Source organism: Dunckerocampus dactyliophorus, chromosome 11 (genome assembly GCF_027744805.1).
Source record: "Dunckerocampus dactyliophorus isolate RoL2022-P2 chromosome 11, RoL_Ddac_1.1, whole genome shotgun sequence".
In the NCBI taxonomy this organism is placed as follows: domain Eukaryota; kingdom Metazoa; phylum Chordata; class Actinopteri; order Syngnathiformes; family Syngnathidae; genus Dunckerocampus; species Dunckerocampus dactyliophorus.
This window is the reverse complement of record NC_072829.1, coordinates 22,534,534-22,552,135: the sequence shown is the minus strand read 5'-3', so window position 1 is coordinate 22,552,135 and position 17,602 is coordinate 22,534,534. Positions and strand designations below refer to the sequence as shown.

Genomic DNA, 17,602 nt, shown 5'->3' with positions numbered 1-17,602 from the left:
AAGCCAACTGTCTCTGCCCTAATACCGCATGAGATCAGCATTAATTCTCAGTCGTAATGACATCATTCAGCATACGCTAATGGAAAATATTTGATTGCAGCCAAGGTTAAAGTTGCTCACCGAGTGAATAGACACTCATTTGAACGTTTCACTCAGCAATGGGAGGTCTTTAGCGTTTAAATATTTAGTCCAGTCTACTCTCATGACATGCACACATTTATAGAGTGACTTGCCAGAATGAGACTTGAAGTCAAGTTAGAGCAATCTAGTGTTGCATACTGGTATAAACTGCATTAGATCAGTTTCTACCAATAATTCTATATATATTCATTGTGAAATAGTGTTTATAGGTATCAGATCTCGTCTCAAAGAAATCATGGCCGATCATTTTACAGTAGAGAGGCAATGTGCAGCAGCATGTTTCAGTTCATTTGAATATAATACACTATATTGTTTTTGAAATGTTATAAATGTAATAATTATTATTGTAATTGTATTCATCTTTATTATTTTTATTTTTATTTTTATTTTTATTTTTATTTTTATTTTTATTTTTATTTTTATTTTTATTTTTATTTTTATTTTTATTTTTATTTTTATTTTTATTTTTATTACAAATATGGTCACACAGCTTGGTCTGGAAGTATTTTGGGCGATGACAGAGAGTTTTAATTGTTATATTTTATTTGTAATAATAATAATAATCATTAATGATTATTATGTTGATTATTAGAAGTTATTTTGTTATTTACAATAATAATATCCCTCCATCTATCCATTTTTACCCACGATCTACCTATCAAATATTAATACCAATAATAGTAATTATTAATATTATTATAGTAATACTGTATTTTAATTCTTATTATAATTACGATGACGCTGATGATGATGATATTGGTAGTATTTTATGCTGTGGTTTTATCATGCACATTTCACAACTGTACAGAACCAAAACAAGTTAATTAAATTTCAGTTTAATCATAGAACTTGTAATCGCAGGATTTGACTCAAATTGTTAAAAGGGGTGTATTTTATTGTGGCAGATGAAACTTTTATTGTGAAGTGATCACGCAAACGATGATGCGACACAGGAACATCCGCACTACGACTTCTTTCAACTGCTGACAAGTGGCTAGCGCTAATGTTTGCTAACTATTCAAGCTAGGTAAGCATGTTCCGTTTTAACATGTCCGAATATTCAGTCCCAACTGTCCTTATGTTACATGATGGGAAAACACTTAGAAACAAAGCTGGTGTGTTGTCATTTTCTTCCGAAACAATTTGGGCCTTGTCTAGTCAGTCAGCAGCTGGCTAACCCAAATTAGTTAGCTAGTGAGCTGCGAGCGGCGGCTAGCAGCTGTAGCTATCATTTAGCGGTGATACCGTTTGTTTACGCTAGCTCTGCGACAGGATCATTGCTCAGTTTTAATACACCCCTGTTTATAGTGAAAGCGTTGTGTATTTTGGGGTAGATATTACATCGGCAGATGTCACATTGTGCTTGATGCAATAAAGCTACGGAATCAAAATACAGCGTACGTTCTTGTTAGCTAGCATTGTGTACGTGTGGAGCCTAGACAGTTGGAAAACAATAGAACACATTTGGATATTGGCCTCATTTTAAATGTGTAATAACAGGGGGAAACTGCTGTGAGCGCTGTTTTATCGTAGATTACATCATGAACAAATTAGATTTTTCGCTGTTTGTGCCATTAGTAAACACCAGGCCTCAGAGAACACTGTGACTTCAACACTAATCGGGCCTTCCGGTAGACTGCAGTATTTCCTCTGGGCACCAGCAGTTCGTTTCGTTATTTTTCTCTTTCGTCGTATTCAAATGTTCGTTTACAATAGGATTGAAATAAGATCTACTTGTATTTAAAGATTATGCAGCATTATATTGATTTAATGTCAAAAGCATACAGTCACAGATGTTAAACTTCAGTAAATATTGTACAAACAAACCATTTGAGATAATGCAGGAGTAACTTAAGTAAAGTCACTGTTTCCTGTTTTTCAGTGTTTGTGTCTAAATTAAAATAATTGCATTCACATGGTTTTTAATAATCCAAATCCAAACCCAAGTCATTTGTACCAATTTAAGTAAGACTACAAGGAAACAAAGATCAACATGGATGAGATCTGGGTTTGTATCTTTGTTTGGGCATCTCTGTGTGGAGTTTACATGTTCTCCTCGTGCGTGTGTGCGTGCTTGGGTGGGTTATCTCCGGGTACTCCGGCTTCCTCCCACATTTCAAAAACATGCATCCTAGGTTAAATGGAGACTGTAAATTGTGTGAATTTGAGTGTGAATGGTTGTTTGTCTGTATGTACCCTGTGATTGGCTGATGACCAGTCCGCAGTGTACCCCGCCTCTTGCCCAAAGTCAGCTGAGTTAGGCTCCAGCATACCCCCGCGACCCTAGTAGGACAAGCGGCATAGAAAATGGATGGATGGATGTTGACTTGGCTGGAGTTGATGTAGATAACTGAATATAAGACAACCCTGACCAATTTGTGGAAGACCGAAGTGATAATTGTTTAAAATCATGTTTCAATATCAGTGAAATAACAAGTGGCAGTAGATTACAATAAAAATGATATGTTTCTTAGTAGATCGACCTTTACTATTATTTTAAAATTGGCATCTTAACACCGTCAATGTTGTTTGCTAACTTGCCCAACCCTCGAGACGCTTCTTTTTTTTTCTGAGTGGTCTCTGTCACGGCTACATCTCTCCGAGTCACTCTGTGTGCATGTGCGAGAGTAAGTGAGTGAGTGACAGGAAGAAATACGTTGACCCACTTGGAGAAGTCTTTTGGCATCACCTGTTGGTTTGCATTTACACCGAATATAAGACAACCTGTCTTATTTAGGGTCAGTAAGATAACATCTCTCCCCATTTAGGTGGTGTTTTGTGAGTAGGTGTGGGTGTGTGTCCCAGTGTGAATTATGGAACAGTGTGCATGTGTGGAACGGGAGCTGGAGAAAGTGCTCCATCACTTTGTCATGTACGGCCACCAATCTGAAGAGAGGCTGGACGAGCTCCTGCGCAGCGTCTGCGAGATACGAGGACAGCTCGTCACTTTTGGTGAGGGAAACCTGGATTGATTCAATTATTAGAGCTCAGTCTTACCACATGTGATGACTTTTTACTTTTTGCAGGAGTACAAGATGGAGACTTATCTGTCCTGTCTCAGACTATGGCTCAGTGTTGTAAGAATATCAAAGAGACGGTGCAGGTGCTAGCCTCTCGACATAAGGACATTCACGGCAGTGTGTCCAAAGTGGGCAAAGCCATCGACAGGGTATGTTCTAGCCCTTTATTACACTTGAAGACAGCACAGATACTTGACTTGTGTTATCTTCCTTTGCAGAACTTTGATGCAGAGATTAGTGCTGTGGTTGCAGAGACGGTGTGGGACACCCCAGAGAGACAAAAACACCTCAGTGAAACCATAGTGGAACACTTGTACAGACAAGGCATGCTCAGTGTAGCAGAAGATCTTTGTCAGGTAATTTGAAAAAAGTCTTCTCTGTAATGTATTTTACACAAGCATTATTTTAATAAGACAAAATTGTTTGTTTTCTAGGAATCTGGTGTCGTTATAGATATGAGCATGAAGCAGCCTTTCCTGGAGCTCAACAGGATCCTTGAAGCACTAAGGATGCAGAACCTAAGGCCGGCACTTGAGTATGTCGGCTTTAATGCGACTGCACCTTCATACCCAGTGGTGAAATATGGTTGTGTAAATAGATCTTTTGGAGCTTTCTATTGTCTTACTTTAAACTGAATAGAAATGAATAAATCGTTTCTATTTCTAAAATTTCAGTGCAGGTTAGAGTTGTGATGTTAATGCTTCATTTCTTACTGAATTACACTAGATCGGGGTCTCAAATTAAATTTACCTGGGGGCCGCTGGAGATAGGGTCTGAGTGAGGCTGGGCCACATGAAGTATTGGGAGTAGGCCTGTGAATCTCCGGGTGCCTCACGATATGGTACGATACGTGATGCACGGCTCCCGATAAGGATAATACCTCGATACTGTGGAAAAAAATCCAACAAATTTCATAGTTTGTATTTTGCTTCATTCAGCTGGGATATACTCCAGCTTTACCCGTGACCCTAATGAGGACAAGCGGTGTAGAAAATGGGTGGAGTTTTTCCAGCATATTTTAACCAGAATACAAGCAGTAATGCTGCAAAAATGGAGACTTTTAGTGCAACAAGTGTGAACAGGATTTTAGTTTAGGTATCTGACAAACAGCAAACCTATTTTAAACTCATTCAGAAAACATAGTATCTCATGTTGCTCAAGTAGATCAACTCTATAAAGTACAAGCATATAAAAAAAAAAAAAATTTAGTGGAGTACGGCAGTGGTGACGTATTCACCGTAAAGAGATGAGGTTGAACAGCACAACAATGTAAAACGTAAACTAATACACACAATAGAAAATGAACATTTCTCTTACTAAACACAGTTTTCTCAGCGAGTGTGGTAACAAACAAGGTGGTTGTGCATATCGGTCCTATTTTCATCAGACACTTCTTCCACACTTGAAAGTCCTTCCTTATACAGCATTGTCTCATCCAGGCTGTAAAAGTCAAAGCGAGTCCACACTTTTGATTTTAACGATGCTGGCGACTCTCCATTCTTTGCCAATGTATTATGCAACATTTTTTTTTCTTTTGCTTTCATTTCTTCTTCTTCTGTTGTTTCAGCCCAGTTTTCTGCCGCTGTCGCGAAGAGCTCTTCCTAGATGACATGTAAAATGCTCACTCGACTCTCAGAGAAGGAACAGTGATAAAAGTTTATAGCGGCTATATTGTAGTAATAATAATTTTAAAAAACGATACATTGCGAAAGGTCCCGATAATCAATAGTATGTATTAATATTGCGATAGTTGGATATATATTTAGTCACCACCCTAATCTGGAGTGATGCCGTCTCCCAGCATGCATTGTGGTAATTGGTTTGTAAAAAGTTCCCCATAGTAGTAGTTGCCCTATGCATGTTTACTTACCTCTTACATGTTGTGCCGTCATTTTTTTAATGTGTTAGCACACGATTGCAGGTAGTCTTCTGTCTAGTGACCTCCCCGTTCATTTGTCTATGTGACAAGCTTACTATTAGTTCAGTGATGGCTTATACTTGAGTTTTATGAGTACCACTTGCCTAGCTCAGACCCCGCAGGCCGAATTTACACTATTCTTCCCTGTCAACTCGCGGAACGCAAAATATGGCACAGTGGGCTGCAAATGACCCATGGGTTGCAAGTTTGAGACCCCTGCACTAGATGGTTTTAGGTTTTAAGTGACAATAGTGATTTTATTTTTTACATGTGGCACACTTTTGATATGCGCCATGACGATGTAAGCTTAATGTGTGGAATCAGACATCTTTAGGTCTGAATCAGGCCTTGATTGTATGTGGGTAAAAATTGTTTATCTGTCAGTTGACTCTGCCCTGTCACTGCAAGCCAGATGTCATCAAGATAGGCAGATCAATGAAGTCTGCATAAATTGAAATTAAATGCTGTAATGTGATTGCTGGAATATGGCAGAGTGAAGTTGCTCGCATTTTTGGCCTGTCCTGTCTTTCGGTCCATGTCAAGCTAAATGGCGCTAAATCAAATTTAACCTGCACCTGCGCTGTTAATCCTGTTAACTCACCATATCAGGTTTGATTGAGTGAGCGAGAGGGACCTGGTTTGAACATGTTCATTGATGGCTTTTTTGACTAAACTTGTCTGTGGTTTGACCCCTTTAGGTGGGCAGTGACGAACAGGCAGCGTCTTCTGGACCTCAACAGCAGTTTAGAGTTTAAATTGCATCGCTTGTACTTTATCAGCCTGCTGAGCGGTGGCATTAGCAACCAGATGGAGGCGCTACAGTATGCTAGGCACTTCCAGCCCTTCGCCTCTCAGCACCAGAGGGGTAAGCACAGGCGTGAAAGATGGTGAACTTCTGCCTTGTTTCTCCCATTTTTTTTTTAAGCGTACCGTAATTTTTGGATGATAGAGCGCACCGGTATATAAGCTGCACCCACTCCATTTAAAAAGAAAACAAGATTTGTACATTTATAGGCTGCACCTGGGTATAAACTGCAGGTGTCCACGTCATAACATGGATTATTTAGTACACAGAAAGATGCTACACAAACATCTGTGTTATGGGAGACATAATCCCTGCAGCATGTCCTAGGTATGCCGCGGGGCCTTCTTCCACCGGGGCATGCCTGGAACACCTCACCAGGGAGGCGTTTGGGAGGCATCTGGACTAGATGCCCGAGCCGCCTAAACTGGCTCCTCTCGATGTGAAGTAGCTGGACTCTGAGCCTGTCCCGGATGACCGAGCTCCTCACCCTATCTCTTAGGGTGAGCCCAGCTACCCTATAGAGGAAACTTAATTTCAGCCGCTTGTATCCGCAATCTCGTTCTTTTGGTCACGACCCAAAGCTTCTTACCATAGGTGAGGGTGGGAACATAGATTGACCGGTAAATTAAGAGCTTTGCCTTCCGGCTCAGCTCTCTCTTCACCACGACGCTCCGGTACAGCGACCGCATTACTGCAGACGTTGCGCCGATCCGCCTGGTGACCTCACGCTCCAACCCTCCCTCACTCGTGAACAACACCCTGAGATACTTGAGCTCCTCCACGTGGGGCAGGACCACATTCCCAACCCGGAGGCTGCAATCCACCCTTTTCCGACTGAGAAGCATGGGGGAGTTCCTAGTTGACATCAACGTCTAAGTTGCATAATGGGCCATGCCTCAAAACTCCGTCAAGAGTGGAGATTTTCCAAAACTCAGACTTAGTCTTGGTGTATGGACATTGCAACATTGGCCCTCAACACACCAAACCCCACTAGCGACACGAAACTCCAGCATTGCCACGACAGTGCCCTGAAAGCCCACAAACATGCCCGGGGCCAGGGCACGCTCTCATCACCGCCGCGTCCTCCGCCATTACCAAAGACACCGGCCCCCTGTTGGCAAGCAAACCACTCTGAGCTCTGTTTGTATTTTTGAGTTGTCGCTATTTTCTTAAAAATGTTTTGTTCACGGTAGTGATGTCATATTTGGTAAGGATAAACCTACAGGTACAGTTTGTCAAATCCAGTTGTTCTTACCTCCTGGTATGCACAAACTACAGTTAAATCTAAATTTACAAAAATTATTGATATGAGAAGGACGTTATTCGTATCGGCTTGAAAAAAGTATATTGTTCATTGATCATTTATTCATCTACTGTAGTTGTAACAACTTACACAGCCAGTCCTATTATGATGTGTTTGTGAGTGATGGTGAAAAAGTAGCGCCAAATTGTAAAACAACAACAAAAAAGTCAAGTCTGTGACGGTCCAAGTTTATTTGTGGTGCGCCACCAAAAGTAAATGAATGTATGCATTTTCAGCCATCTCCTCTGTGTTGTACCTGCAGATATTCAGATCCTGATGGGCAGTCTGGTGTACCTGCGTCACGGCATTGAGAACTCTCCGTACCGTACTTTGTTGGAAACCAATCAATGGGCGGAGATTTGTAATATCTTCACCAGAGATGCCTGTGCTTTACTGGGCCTCTCTGTAGAGTCTCCTCTAAGTGTTAGGTGAGAATATGTCCTCTGTTAAGGCTTCACAAGAGCTCTACCTCTTCATTTAGATGGAGTGTGTTGTCCAAGGTAGCTTGCTAGAAGGTATGTAAGATGCCACATGTTCTTCCCCAGCTTTGCATCAGGCTGCATGGCCCTTCCTGTGCTGATGAACATCAAGCAGGTGATCGAGCAGAGACAATGCAGCGGCGTTTGGACGCACAAAGACGAGCTGCCTGTGAGTTCTTTTTTACCTCCATTGTCAAATATGATCCTTGACATTTCCCATTAGTGTCATCGCTTGGCTAAATTGTATCCTGCCAAATATACAGATTGAAATTGACCTTGGCAAGAAGTGCTGGTACCACTCGGTGTTCGCCTGCCCCATCCTCAGACAACAAACCTCAGAGAGCAACCCCCCCATGAAGCTCATCTGTGGCCACGTCATCTCCAGAGATGCTCTCAACAAACTAACTAACGCTGGGAAGTATGTCAGCACTCATTTGATGTGTTCAGTGTTGTTTGGCAGCGTCAGTTTTGTATGAAAGATTTTACTAACTAAAATGACACTCAGGAGAGCGTAGACCTCCACCAAGGCCAAACAATCCTAATTTGCATTAAGTACATCTTCATATATACCCAGATTATGCATATGCCTGAAGTTTGTCATTAAGATTAATTTTGATTATAACAAATGTACATTAAGCTGTTTCTTTCAGTGTGAACACACTAAATCTATTAATATATTCAGGCTTTTGAGGTAACATGGTATATCTTGACTAGCAGTATATGGCCACTCTTCCTTGCAAAAGTGGTACCTAACCTTCTGAATCTCATGGTCGCAGCCCGCTTCAAATCACCCCACTGGTTAGCATTTAACGTGTCTTCATTGTGGAGAGCCACCTTATCAGCCTCCTCACTGTGCTTTGTCGTCTTGTCAGGTTGAAGTGCCCGTACTGCCCCATGGAGCAGAATCCCTCACACGCCAAGCAGATCTACTTTTGATAGCGCACACCCCTTCTATGAGAGAACGGATTAAGTTCCCTGGAACGCCTTGCTTTTCCAGGGCCCCTTTACTCCGGCCCTCCTCCTCTTCCTCTTGTCCTTGGCCCATGACCCGTTCTTGTAAGCATTAAGGTTTTCTCTTCAGTGCTGATGGGACAGCAATGGCCACCCTGTACAAACCAGGGTCCAACTGCGACCTGCAGTGGAACGAGGAGTGCTATGAGAATGTCCTCACAAAGAAGTGACGCTGACTAAGAATGATTCATTGAAACTTGTTTGCAAATGAAATCTATAATTATTATTTATAGTGTTTGTTCTCTGGGCTTTGAGTAGTATCTTACAAAAGACTGCTTTTGTTTTCTTTCTTTTTTTGGCAAAGCGGTTTGGTAAATGATGTGGACTGGCAAGTGGGTTTATACAAAAGTCTAGAAAAAACTTTTCGAAGAAATGTGCAGTAGAGCTTTACTGAACTATTATTTAGTGGAGCTGGTCAGATCCAGTCACCAATGAACGACGGAACAGCTTTTTTTATTTCTTGTGTGACAAACTGCACCAGCAAGATACTCCTCATAGAAGCCATTTGTCTTGTTCCACACGTGTATTTAACAAACACAACAAAAAGAAAATGTACGCTACTGTGAAATGTGCTTTCTTTCCATTCTTCATCACGACAGCCCGACAGGCTGATGTAAAATAGCCAAGTGAACATGTGTAATCAACACTAGTGCAACACGACTAAAAGCCGGCCAAATCATGGCCTCACGCTGCCTGGTATCCTAATGCTTTTACGCCATGTGACTTGGAGATGTGAAGTGGTGTGATGGTAGCGGTATGGTCTGCGTTGCAGCGACTGTAGGCTTGTGATTCAGCTTTACTCGTCGTGGGTGGGGAAGTTAGCTGATTATCGTGACCGTTGTTTAATATATTCTTCTAAAATGCCTCTGCTCCATAGGTTTGGTTCATCTTTTGTGACAGAAATCATACACCTGAACATATTTCCTCAGGGCTCATCAACACAACACACAGGTAGTGTTAATGATAGGTAAGAATAAACAGCTTATTATACAGACAGACAGCCAGGCAGGCAGGCTGAATTCTTTGGGACACTCGCACAAGGCTCCCAGGCATCTGGATGCATGTTGCCGGTGTTCTCTTGAAAGTAGTGACGTCTCATATCAGTGGGTGAGGCTCATTAGCTCAGCAAGAACTGCACCAGCATAGCTCACACTCACGATGCAACATTTAGACATTCTGTATCCTGTGTTACACAAAGCATCTCTGGATTTTATTTAAAATGGATCAAAGCACATGTTTTTTTTATTTAATTTTATTGTGTGCGTGTGTGTGGCGCTTCAGAAGATTTACGTTCTTTGGTCGCGACTCATTCATTGCGCTGTCGAGTGTCCCTTCAGGTAGACTCCTATAATGATCTCTATACAGTCTGTCTCTTATTTCCTGCTTTCCTGTGTGTGATGCAACTTTATTGTACATATTTATCCTGACATGTTTCATATACTTGCATCAGAAATAAAGGTTTATACTCCAGGTTTGTTCGTAAGGGTTGTAAATATGACACTACAGATCAACTTGAACATCAGGAAGTAATGGAAATCTTAATTGTGTATTTAAAAGGGGTACATTAAGTTGAGTGAATACTTTTTTTTTTTTTTTGGTTGTCTAATGAAAATAAGTTACATTACAGGTTATATTGTACTAAAACCTGAGTTTCATCATCTTGATTTGTCTGCTGACTTTGCATTGAACTCAACCGGACCACATTTTGATTCAGTTAACACACAGGGCTGCCATGAATACAGTTGTTTTTTTTGTTTTTTTTATTTTACTTTTTATATTGGTATATCACTTTTTATTTACTTGTTTTAATTTATAAATTAATGTAGAACTTCACAGCTTGGCCTGTTTTTTCAAGAAAAGCTATACCTCTACAGTAAATAATTGAGCTCCACTTTAGCTTGTTGGATCGTTTTGTTTGTATTAGAGACAGTTGTGAAAATAGCTTTATGGGATTCTTGCTTAGTTTCACTAATTGTTAATCATTTGTTCTCCAAATGTGCTTTCAGTGGTTGGCCTCTGTTAAAAGTGTGTAAACTCTTCAAATAGAAATTGCAAGTAATGAAAGGTTTTTCAAGAAGTGGTTAAACTTAAATATAATGCAGTTATTTTTCCAATTTTACTTTTTCTTGTTTGTTTTTCGAAATGCCTTCAAATAATGGTACAGTATGTCGGTCAGAATATGAATGGAACCTGCCACTAGGTGTCACTGTTGCTGTCTTGTACATTCTAAAGCCTTTTTTTACCCTAAAGGGACTGTATGGCAGCAGGTTACTTCTGCTACCTAGAGGGGTGCAAACATTTGAAGGTACTGCCAGCATTATGTCCCGCCTCTTCCTGCTTTTGAGTATGTAAGCTACGCCAACGTAACACATGCACCACTGATGTTTGTTTTCACCTAATGACAGCAATTTGGCAATGTTTAGCTACTAATGTTTGAATGTAATGCTTTGTAGTCAGTTCTTATAAACCACTATTGGTTTAAGTTGCATACCCTTTTAAAAAATCTGTAAATGTTCAGAATTTAATTAGAATAACGTTTAACAGCAAGGAGCTACTTTAATGTGAAATGCTAACTTGTTTTGCTTGTAAATCATTGCAGCCCACCAGGAAAAGCGGCAAATTGAGTGGTGCAACCGTCCTACAGAACTGTAACATGTGAGGTAAGAATCTCCTCTCATCCCACTTCAACAAATCATTCCACCTCCCCTGAGCTCAGCAGTTATATTAAGGCCAGTTTATATAATATTTTTTAAATGCCGAGGTAGGGACCTGGTGAATCATTGTTCTAGATAATGCCATGTATGAAAGTACTGTACCTTATTCCCAGTGTATTTCATACTCTTTCAAAGCCAACATGGATCCTCCGCTGCGTCCATCCCTGCAGGAACACCCCCCACCCCCCTACAAGATAAGCAGCCAAGGCTAAACCTCTAAAAGCCACATTAGTTCCAAAAGCCTCTGCTGCTCTCTTGTTCATTCCGCCATAAAGCGCTTGTCCTTGGCTTTTTATTGGCACACTTTGTGAGACCTTAAGCCCTTTGAGGGAGCGGCAGACGTCTGGGCCCTCGGGTGCACACTGGATGTTCCACCTCAGGCATTTTGACATTTCTGCTCACTTTAGTCCAGACTTCACTAATCAGAAAAAAAATATTATTTGGATTTTTAGCACCCAAAATCCATTTTATTCAGAGCAGCAAATATATGCTGTGCAGTTTGAAGTCAGACAACAAGTAAAAGTCACAGTAGTACGCTGAAAGGTCAAATGACAGCTGGTATTTGAATGCTTGTGTGTGTAAAAATCATGCATTGGATTTTCCTTAAGGAGTGTCCCACAAATTCTGTCAATAAGTATCATTGGTGACAATTACAAAATTACAGCTATTTACAAAATACATCAATTTGACAAGAAACGAGGGATAAAATATGGTTCAACATTCTCATTTTTAAAATAGTGTTACAATCTTGGCACCAGACAGCTTTAGTCCTTGATACTTAACCGCCACATGCAGCTTACCTCCCTGAATCCACACCGAGCTTCCCAACGCCGGTAATAAATCCCTTCGGAATCCTTTGGTTATTGTCAAAACTGTCCAGCAACATCACTATTCTCACACTAATCATTTGCTTATGTACAGATTCACATTTAGGAAGAGCTCGATAATGCAGGATGTGTACTGTAGGACCGTGCTAGTGTCACGTACACATCATCAAATGTGTGCGGACCACTTCTTCCAATCAGAGAAAGTCACAGTTTGGTATTTAAAAATAGAAATATTCCAATTTTTACCTCAGCCAAGGAGGTTCTGTAGGAGAATTAAAACTAAAAAAAAGTAAACTAAAAAGAAAAACTAAAAAAAGAAAGGATGCAAGGGCCATTTTGATATTTTGTAAAGCAAAAAATAAAGTGAAAAAGTATATTATTAGTATGAACTTTGCTCGTTTTTTCTGACCATTTTCCCTCTTTTTCCCCAAATATTTCTTCCTTTCTTCTTAAATAATATTTGTAAATTTTCTTCTCATAATATTATGACTTTCTTCCCATAATATGCAAAATTTTCCCCAACCTAATTTTCTAAAAATTACATCTTTATTTTGTTTTGTTTGTTTCTGATCTGTTGTTGTTGTTGTTGGTTTTTTTTTTTTTACAACAAACTTTATTTTGTCTTTAATATTTCAGCTATTAAAATAACATTTTGACAAATTGCAATTTTTTTTCTCATTACAATACGACATTTTTTTTCTTAATATTTTGACTTTATTCTCATAAAATTGCAGCTGTTTTTACCATTTCTGCTACTTCAACTTTCTTCTCGTAATTATGATTTTATTCCCATAATATTTTGGCTTTATTTCCGTGACATTGTGACTTTTCCCACAACCTAAAAAATGACAACTTTACTCGTTGTTTTGTTTCACATATTTCAACTTTATGATTGTAAAATTATGTTATTTTTCCTCACAATATTACGTTATTCTTTAAAATTCCGACCTTTTCAGATTACAACGTTTTTCTTTTAATATTTTGAGTTTATTCTTGTAAAATTACAGCTGTAGTTTTGTAAAATTCTATTTTTACAACGTGCCACGGGCCACAAATGGCCACATGTTATTTAAGATAAGTAAACTGGTCTAACATACATCTCAATAAATTAGAAAAATGTTTTTTATTTCAGAAGTTCACTCCAGACTCTAAGAGACCAATGAAATTTTTGCAGTTCATTTGCCGATTAGAGTGCAAACTTGTTTACAATATTCAAACTTTTTGACAATTTTTCACATTTTACAGTATGAGAGCGAATTTGGGGTTTTTAGTAGCTGTAAGGTATCGTCAACATGATTAAGAAATACATCTTCACTATATTCTGTAGTGAAGCTGTAGAATGTAAGTTTCACTTTTTTGAATTGAACTATTGAATAAAAGTAACTGTTTAAAGAGATTCAAATGTATTGAGACGCACCATACATATGTGAAAAATATATTTTCAGACAAAAATGACTTTTTAAATGACTTTAATTATTGATAAGATGTAATCTTGCTTCAGTTTCAGTTGTTGCAGTGTATTGATTGTTCTGCGTTAGTGCGTCATTCCGGCAGGTCTTTGATTGAAGATTCCAATCATTATGTATCAAACATTTGACCCGATACCTTTGTCCTGAATCTAAAAGTTGATCTATTATCCTTTCCTATTTTTGGTCCAAGCAGGGCTTGTCTTTCCTGTCAACAAAAAGTAAAAGTCATTTAAATTTCAGAGGATTCAATCCTGTCTATCCATGGCAAACCCGAGGATGGACTGTCCTTTTGTTTTTCCACTTCCTGTTCACTCTTCAGCTGTGGCACGTCTCTTTCCAAAGTCCCGTTCCTGCTCCCTCCACCTCCTCCTTGTTCTCTGTCGACTCTCAGCTGGTGCAACTCCCTCTCCAGCTCTGCGTTGCGGTGGTACATCTCTAAATAGCTGGCCTGCAGCTCCTTCTGGTAGCGGATGACCTTGTCCTTTTCTGTCTGCCATGTCTGCCTCTCCTCCTCAAAAGCCATGGCCTGGGCCTCGCTCTGGCGGCGCTCCAGCAGTAGCTCGGCGCGCAGACGCTCCTCATTCGGGCCCACACAACCTCCTACAAGCAGAAGATGGGCACGTGGTTCATCTGCGGTCCACTGGAGCAGTCTGCAGCTGACCTGGTTACATTAATGAGGTACTAACCTCATTTTTAATACTCAAAATAACCGAGTGCTCTCACAAAATAGTTATGATGCCTCACAGACACCATATGTATAAGTATTTGCACACATCTCTTCATCTCGTCAAGGTTGGTCTCGTTTTTAACCTAAAAAAATTCCCATAGATATACTCCAACATCTTGTAGTTGGAGTGTATTTTAGTACTAGGTAGTGATTGTATTTTGAAGTCATTTTTTTCTTTGCAGTGCTCTTGGTTGGAAAGTGGAACAATAATGGTACTTTTCCAGAAACTGCATTTAGAAAAAATGACTTTGTTGTCTCTAGTTTTTACTTTGTGGTTTTGTAGTTTGTGAATATGACTTCATAAAAGAAAACAACATTTCTGCAAAATTTTGTGAAACTTTCCATGAGAAATATTCAGTTGGACACTTTCCATGGGAACTAATGAGACTTGACTTTACAAATGATTTTTTCCCCTAATTCAACAGGTAGCGTGCCTATTTTATATGCTTACAGTATTGTCCCTTGAGAAGACATGGAGTGGTACCTTGGTTAGTGTCATTAATCCATTCCAAAAGGTCTGCCTGAAACCGAAATATACCGGTACTCCAAACACTATTGAGCTCAAGAGATAACTCCTAGCGAAACGCAAAGGTGGTGACCGTGTTGATCTTGCTGACCCATCACCTGCTTTGTCAACAATCATGTCCTCAGTGAAGGTAAAAGTAACCTTAAATGTTCATTTATCACTTTTGTTCGTCATTTATATGCATTTAGAATTGTTTTCTGCATGTAAAACTATAATTGTACAACTATAAAACCGTGTTTAACATTTTTGAGAATTGTGTAGCAAGCTAATAGGCTGCCAACAAGGACTTTTTGTGATACAAATACATTAAGAACACAGTTGGACTCTCTTAGTGTATATAATAGCATTGAGCACTAACTGGAAAATGTATGTAAACCAAGGCAAAATTGTGGCATACATTTTTGGTGTAAACCGGAAAACCCGCTAACTGAGGTTTCACTGTATAATAAAATGCTTTCTGTAATTGGAGGGTTGTGTGGGAAGGTCCACAGTGATGGAAAAAGTTCACTACCTGTTGCCCCAGTGCTCTCCTCTCCTTTTCCGTGGTCACTGGCACTCTGAGAGGGTCGCCTCTGCTGTTGGGAGCTGTGCAGGATTACCTTCAGAGCATCTATCTGTCTCTCCCTGTTGCGCAGCTCCATGCGGGTCTCCCTCAGCTGCGTCTTCAGCTGGAATATCTCACTCAGCTTCTGGGTCACCTCTGCCTGAGAGTCTCGAAACTGCTGCTTTAGCAGGGCGATCTCTCCCGACTTCTGGCAAACCTTCAAGGCGGGAAAAACACAAATGAGTACGGCTAACAATGTTGGAATTCACTCCGCTTCCCTGTAATTACATCAAAGTGAGTGGTTCTCCCTATCATAAAGTGTCTCTCAAGAACACACCTCCCACTGTGTCTCCTCCAGGGTCGGACTGGTCGGGTTGTCCTTGTTTCCGCTCTCTTGGCTTCTTTCTCTTTTCCCACTATCCAGCTCCTCTTGAAGTCGGTTCTTCTCCTGCTGGGTCTTGTAGAGCTGCAACTGGAGACCTCGTTGGGATCGCTGGGCATGCTGGGAAACCTGGCGGAGCTTCGCAGCATAGAGGCGCTTCAGCTCCTCCACCTCCTTTTCCCACAGACGCTGTTTGCCTTCAAATACCTGCATGCAGGCCGACACACATGCGGCTCAGTCTTCATACAAGATATTTAGAGTGATAACTCCAGGTACGTGACTCACCTGAGCGATGGCACCCTCGCTCTCGTCCAGGTTTCTTTTCATCTGCTTTAACTCGTGTTCTTTCTCCACCAGACGCTCCTCCAGATCCCGCACCTTGGAGGAGGTCAGCTTATAAGTGTGGACATGATTCTACCTGCCGTGCACACATCTGGACAGTACTCACCACTTCCTCAACAGACATGGACAGAGTCCAATCATATGGAGGTGGCGCCTCCCCTCCATACGGCACCAGGCGGCTGAGCGTGGCCATGCTGCGACACGCCATCTCCCCGATGGCTGCACCCCCTGAGCCAGCAGCCTTGCCGCCAAAAGAGGTGCGGTCCAGTGAGCCGATAGTGTTGATATGGCCCATGGATGCACTAGAGAGCGCCATAAAAGCCGTTAAGTTAACATAATGCTATCAACACCATTGAGTTGTAACAGAGCGGAGACAAACCTAATGTGAGCCAGGTGTGGGCGGAATGGAGGGCGGAATGGAGGGCGGTATGGCGGCAGGCTGCTCATGGAGTTATGGCCCGAGTCCGACAGGTTGTCATCCTCCTGGCTCGCCCCACGCACTGAAGAATGAGCCTACGCAGCAGTAACAATATGGTGGAAATGCAAAAAATAAGTAAGAAAACATGAGCACTAGGGTTATTGTCACTGCTTCATTGCACAACTTGGTTCTATTAACTTGGTGGCACCCACATTTTGTTTGTAGACAAACAAATGCCTAATGACTTATGGACAATTAGTTGCTAAGTCCTGTTTAGCTTGATGGCAACTATGCTTTTCAACCAGTCTTGCTCAGATTTTACATGCCAAAAATGCACTGGTGAAATGTTTTGAAATGATAGCAGGAGAGCCACTGTACCTTGTTCCCAGTGGTTGGCCCTCTATGGCGAGAGGGTGAGGAGGAGGAAGAGGAGCTGGACACAGCTTTGGTGACATGGGCATAGGCTCTGCTCAGCCCATTGGAGAGGCCGTGGTCCAAGTCTTCTGATTTAGAAGATGGATACAGGTTTTGCATGGAGCTGAAGTTTTTGGGGGTGACAGGTTTGAAGGCGGACGACCTCAAACGAGCCTCGGGGTGGAAAAAAAAGCAAACAGCCAAGTTTAGGGAATTCCATCGCAGTGGGAAGAAATGCCATGAAACATCCCTTTTAAATCAATACCGTTTTGCCTCCAGGCTTCTCTGCATCGATTGATAGATTTTATTGCAGCTATAAACCGAAAGTACAACAAGCTCAGAGTCTCGATCCACGAGCGCTGAGATAAAAGCTGGATTGATGCTGCTGACAGGCAACGGGGGTGACGGAGGATGCTGCCAGAGATGTCTAAATGGAATACTGATACATTTAAAACAACCTTGGCAGTCAGCCACTGACTGTATATCAGCATAAAACACCCACATTGGCTGCTGACAAGTCATTAATGTGTCCCATCTAAATCCCAGTATGCCACTCCATCCC

At 41.0% G+C, this 17,602-nt stretch overlaps 2 protein-coding genes across 6 annotated transcripts in view; one reads left to right on the top strand and one right to left on the bottom strand.

Moving 5' to 3' along the window:
* Positions 1–1,062: 1,062 nt before the first annotated feature.
* rmnd5b (required for meiotic nuclear division 5 homolog B) lies at positions 1,063–10,409 on the top strand. Of its 2 annotated transcripts, XM_054791729.1 has the most exons (10): positions 1,063–1,168; positions 2,910–3,093; positions 3,168–3,310; positions 3,380–3,517; positions 3,596–3,696; positions 5,778–5,944; positions 7,450–7,615; positions 7,733–7,835; positions 7,930–8,084; positions 8,539–10,409. In XM_054791729.1, the coding sequence occupies exons 2-10, from the start codon at positions 2,955–2,957 to the stop codon at positions 8,600–8,602; spliced, it is 1,176 nt and encodes a 391-aa protein (XP_054647704.1). In that variant the 5' UTR covers positions 1,063–1,168; positions 2,910–2,954; the 3' UTR covers positions 8,603–10,409. The 2 variants fall into 2 exon arrangements, with proteins under 2 accessions (XP_054647704.1, XP_054647705.1); XM_054791730.1 differs by having other exon boundaries at positions 1,092–3,093.
* n4bp3 (NEDD4 binding protein 3) overlaps positions 9,127–17,602 on the bottom strand; it is a 31,896-nt gene continuing 23,420 nt past the window's right edge. For all 4 annotated transcript variants that reach the window (XM_054791724.1, XM_054791728.1, XM_054791725.1 and 1 more), the window contains exons 4-10: positions 17,005–17,214; positions 16,588–16,721; positions 16,315–16,510; positions 16,152–16,244; positions 15,822–16,073; positions 15,452–15,701; positions 9,127–14,287 (exon numbers count right to left, since the gene is read on the bottom strand). In XM_054791724.1, the coding sequence (XP_054647699.1) occupies positions 13,917–14,287; positions 15,452–15,701; positions 15,822–16,073; positions 16,152–16,244; positions 16,315–16,510; positions 16,588–16,721; positions 17,005–17,214 (1,506 nt within the window). In that variant the 3' untranslated portion in view covers positions 9,127–13,916. The remainder of the gene's footprint in view (positions 14,288–15,451; positions 15,702–15,821; positions 16,074–16,151; positions 16,245–16,314; positions 16,511–16,587; positions 16,722–17,004; positions 17,215–17,602) is intronic.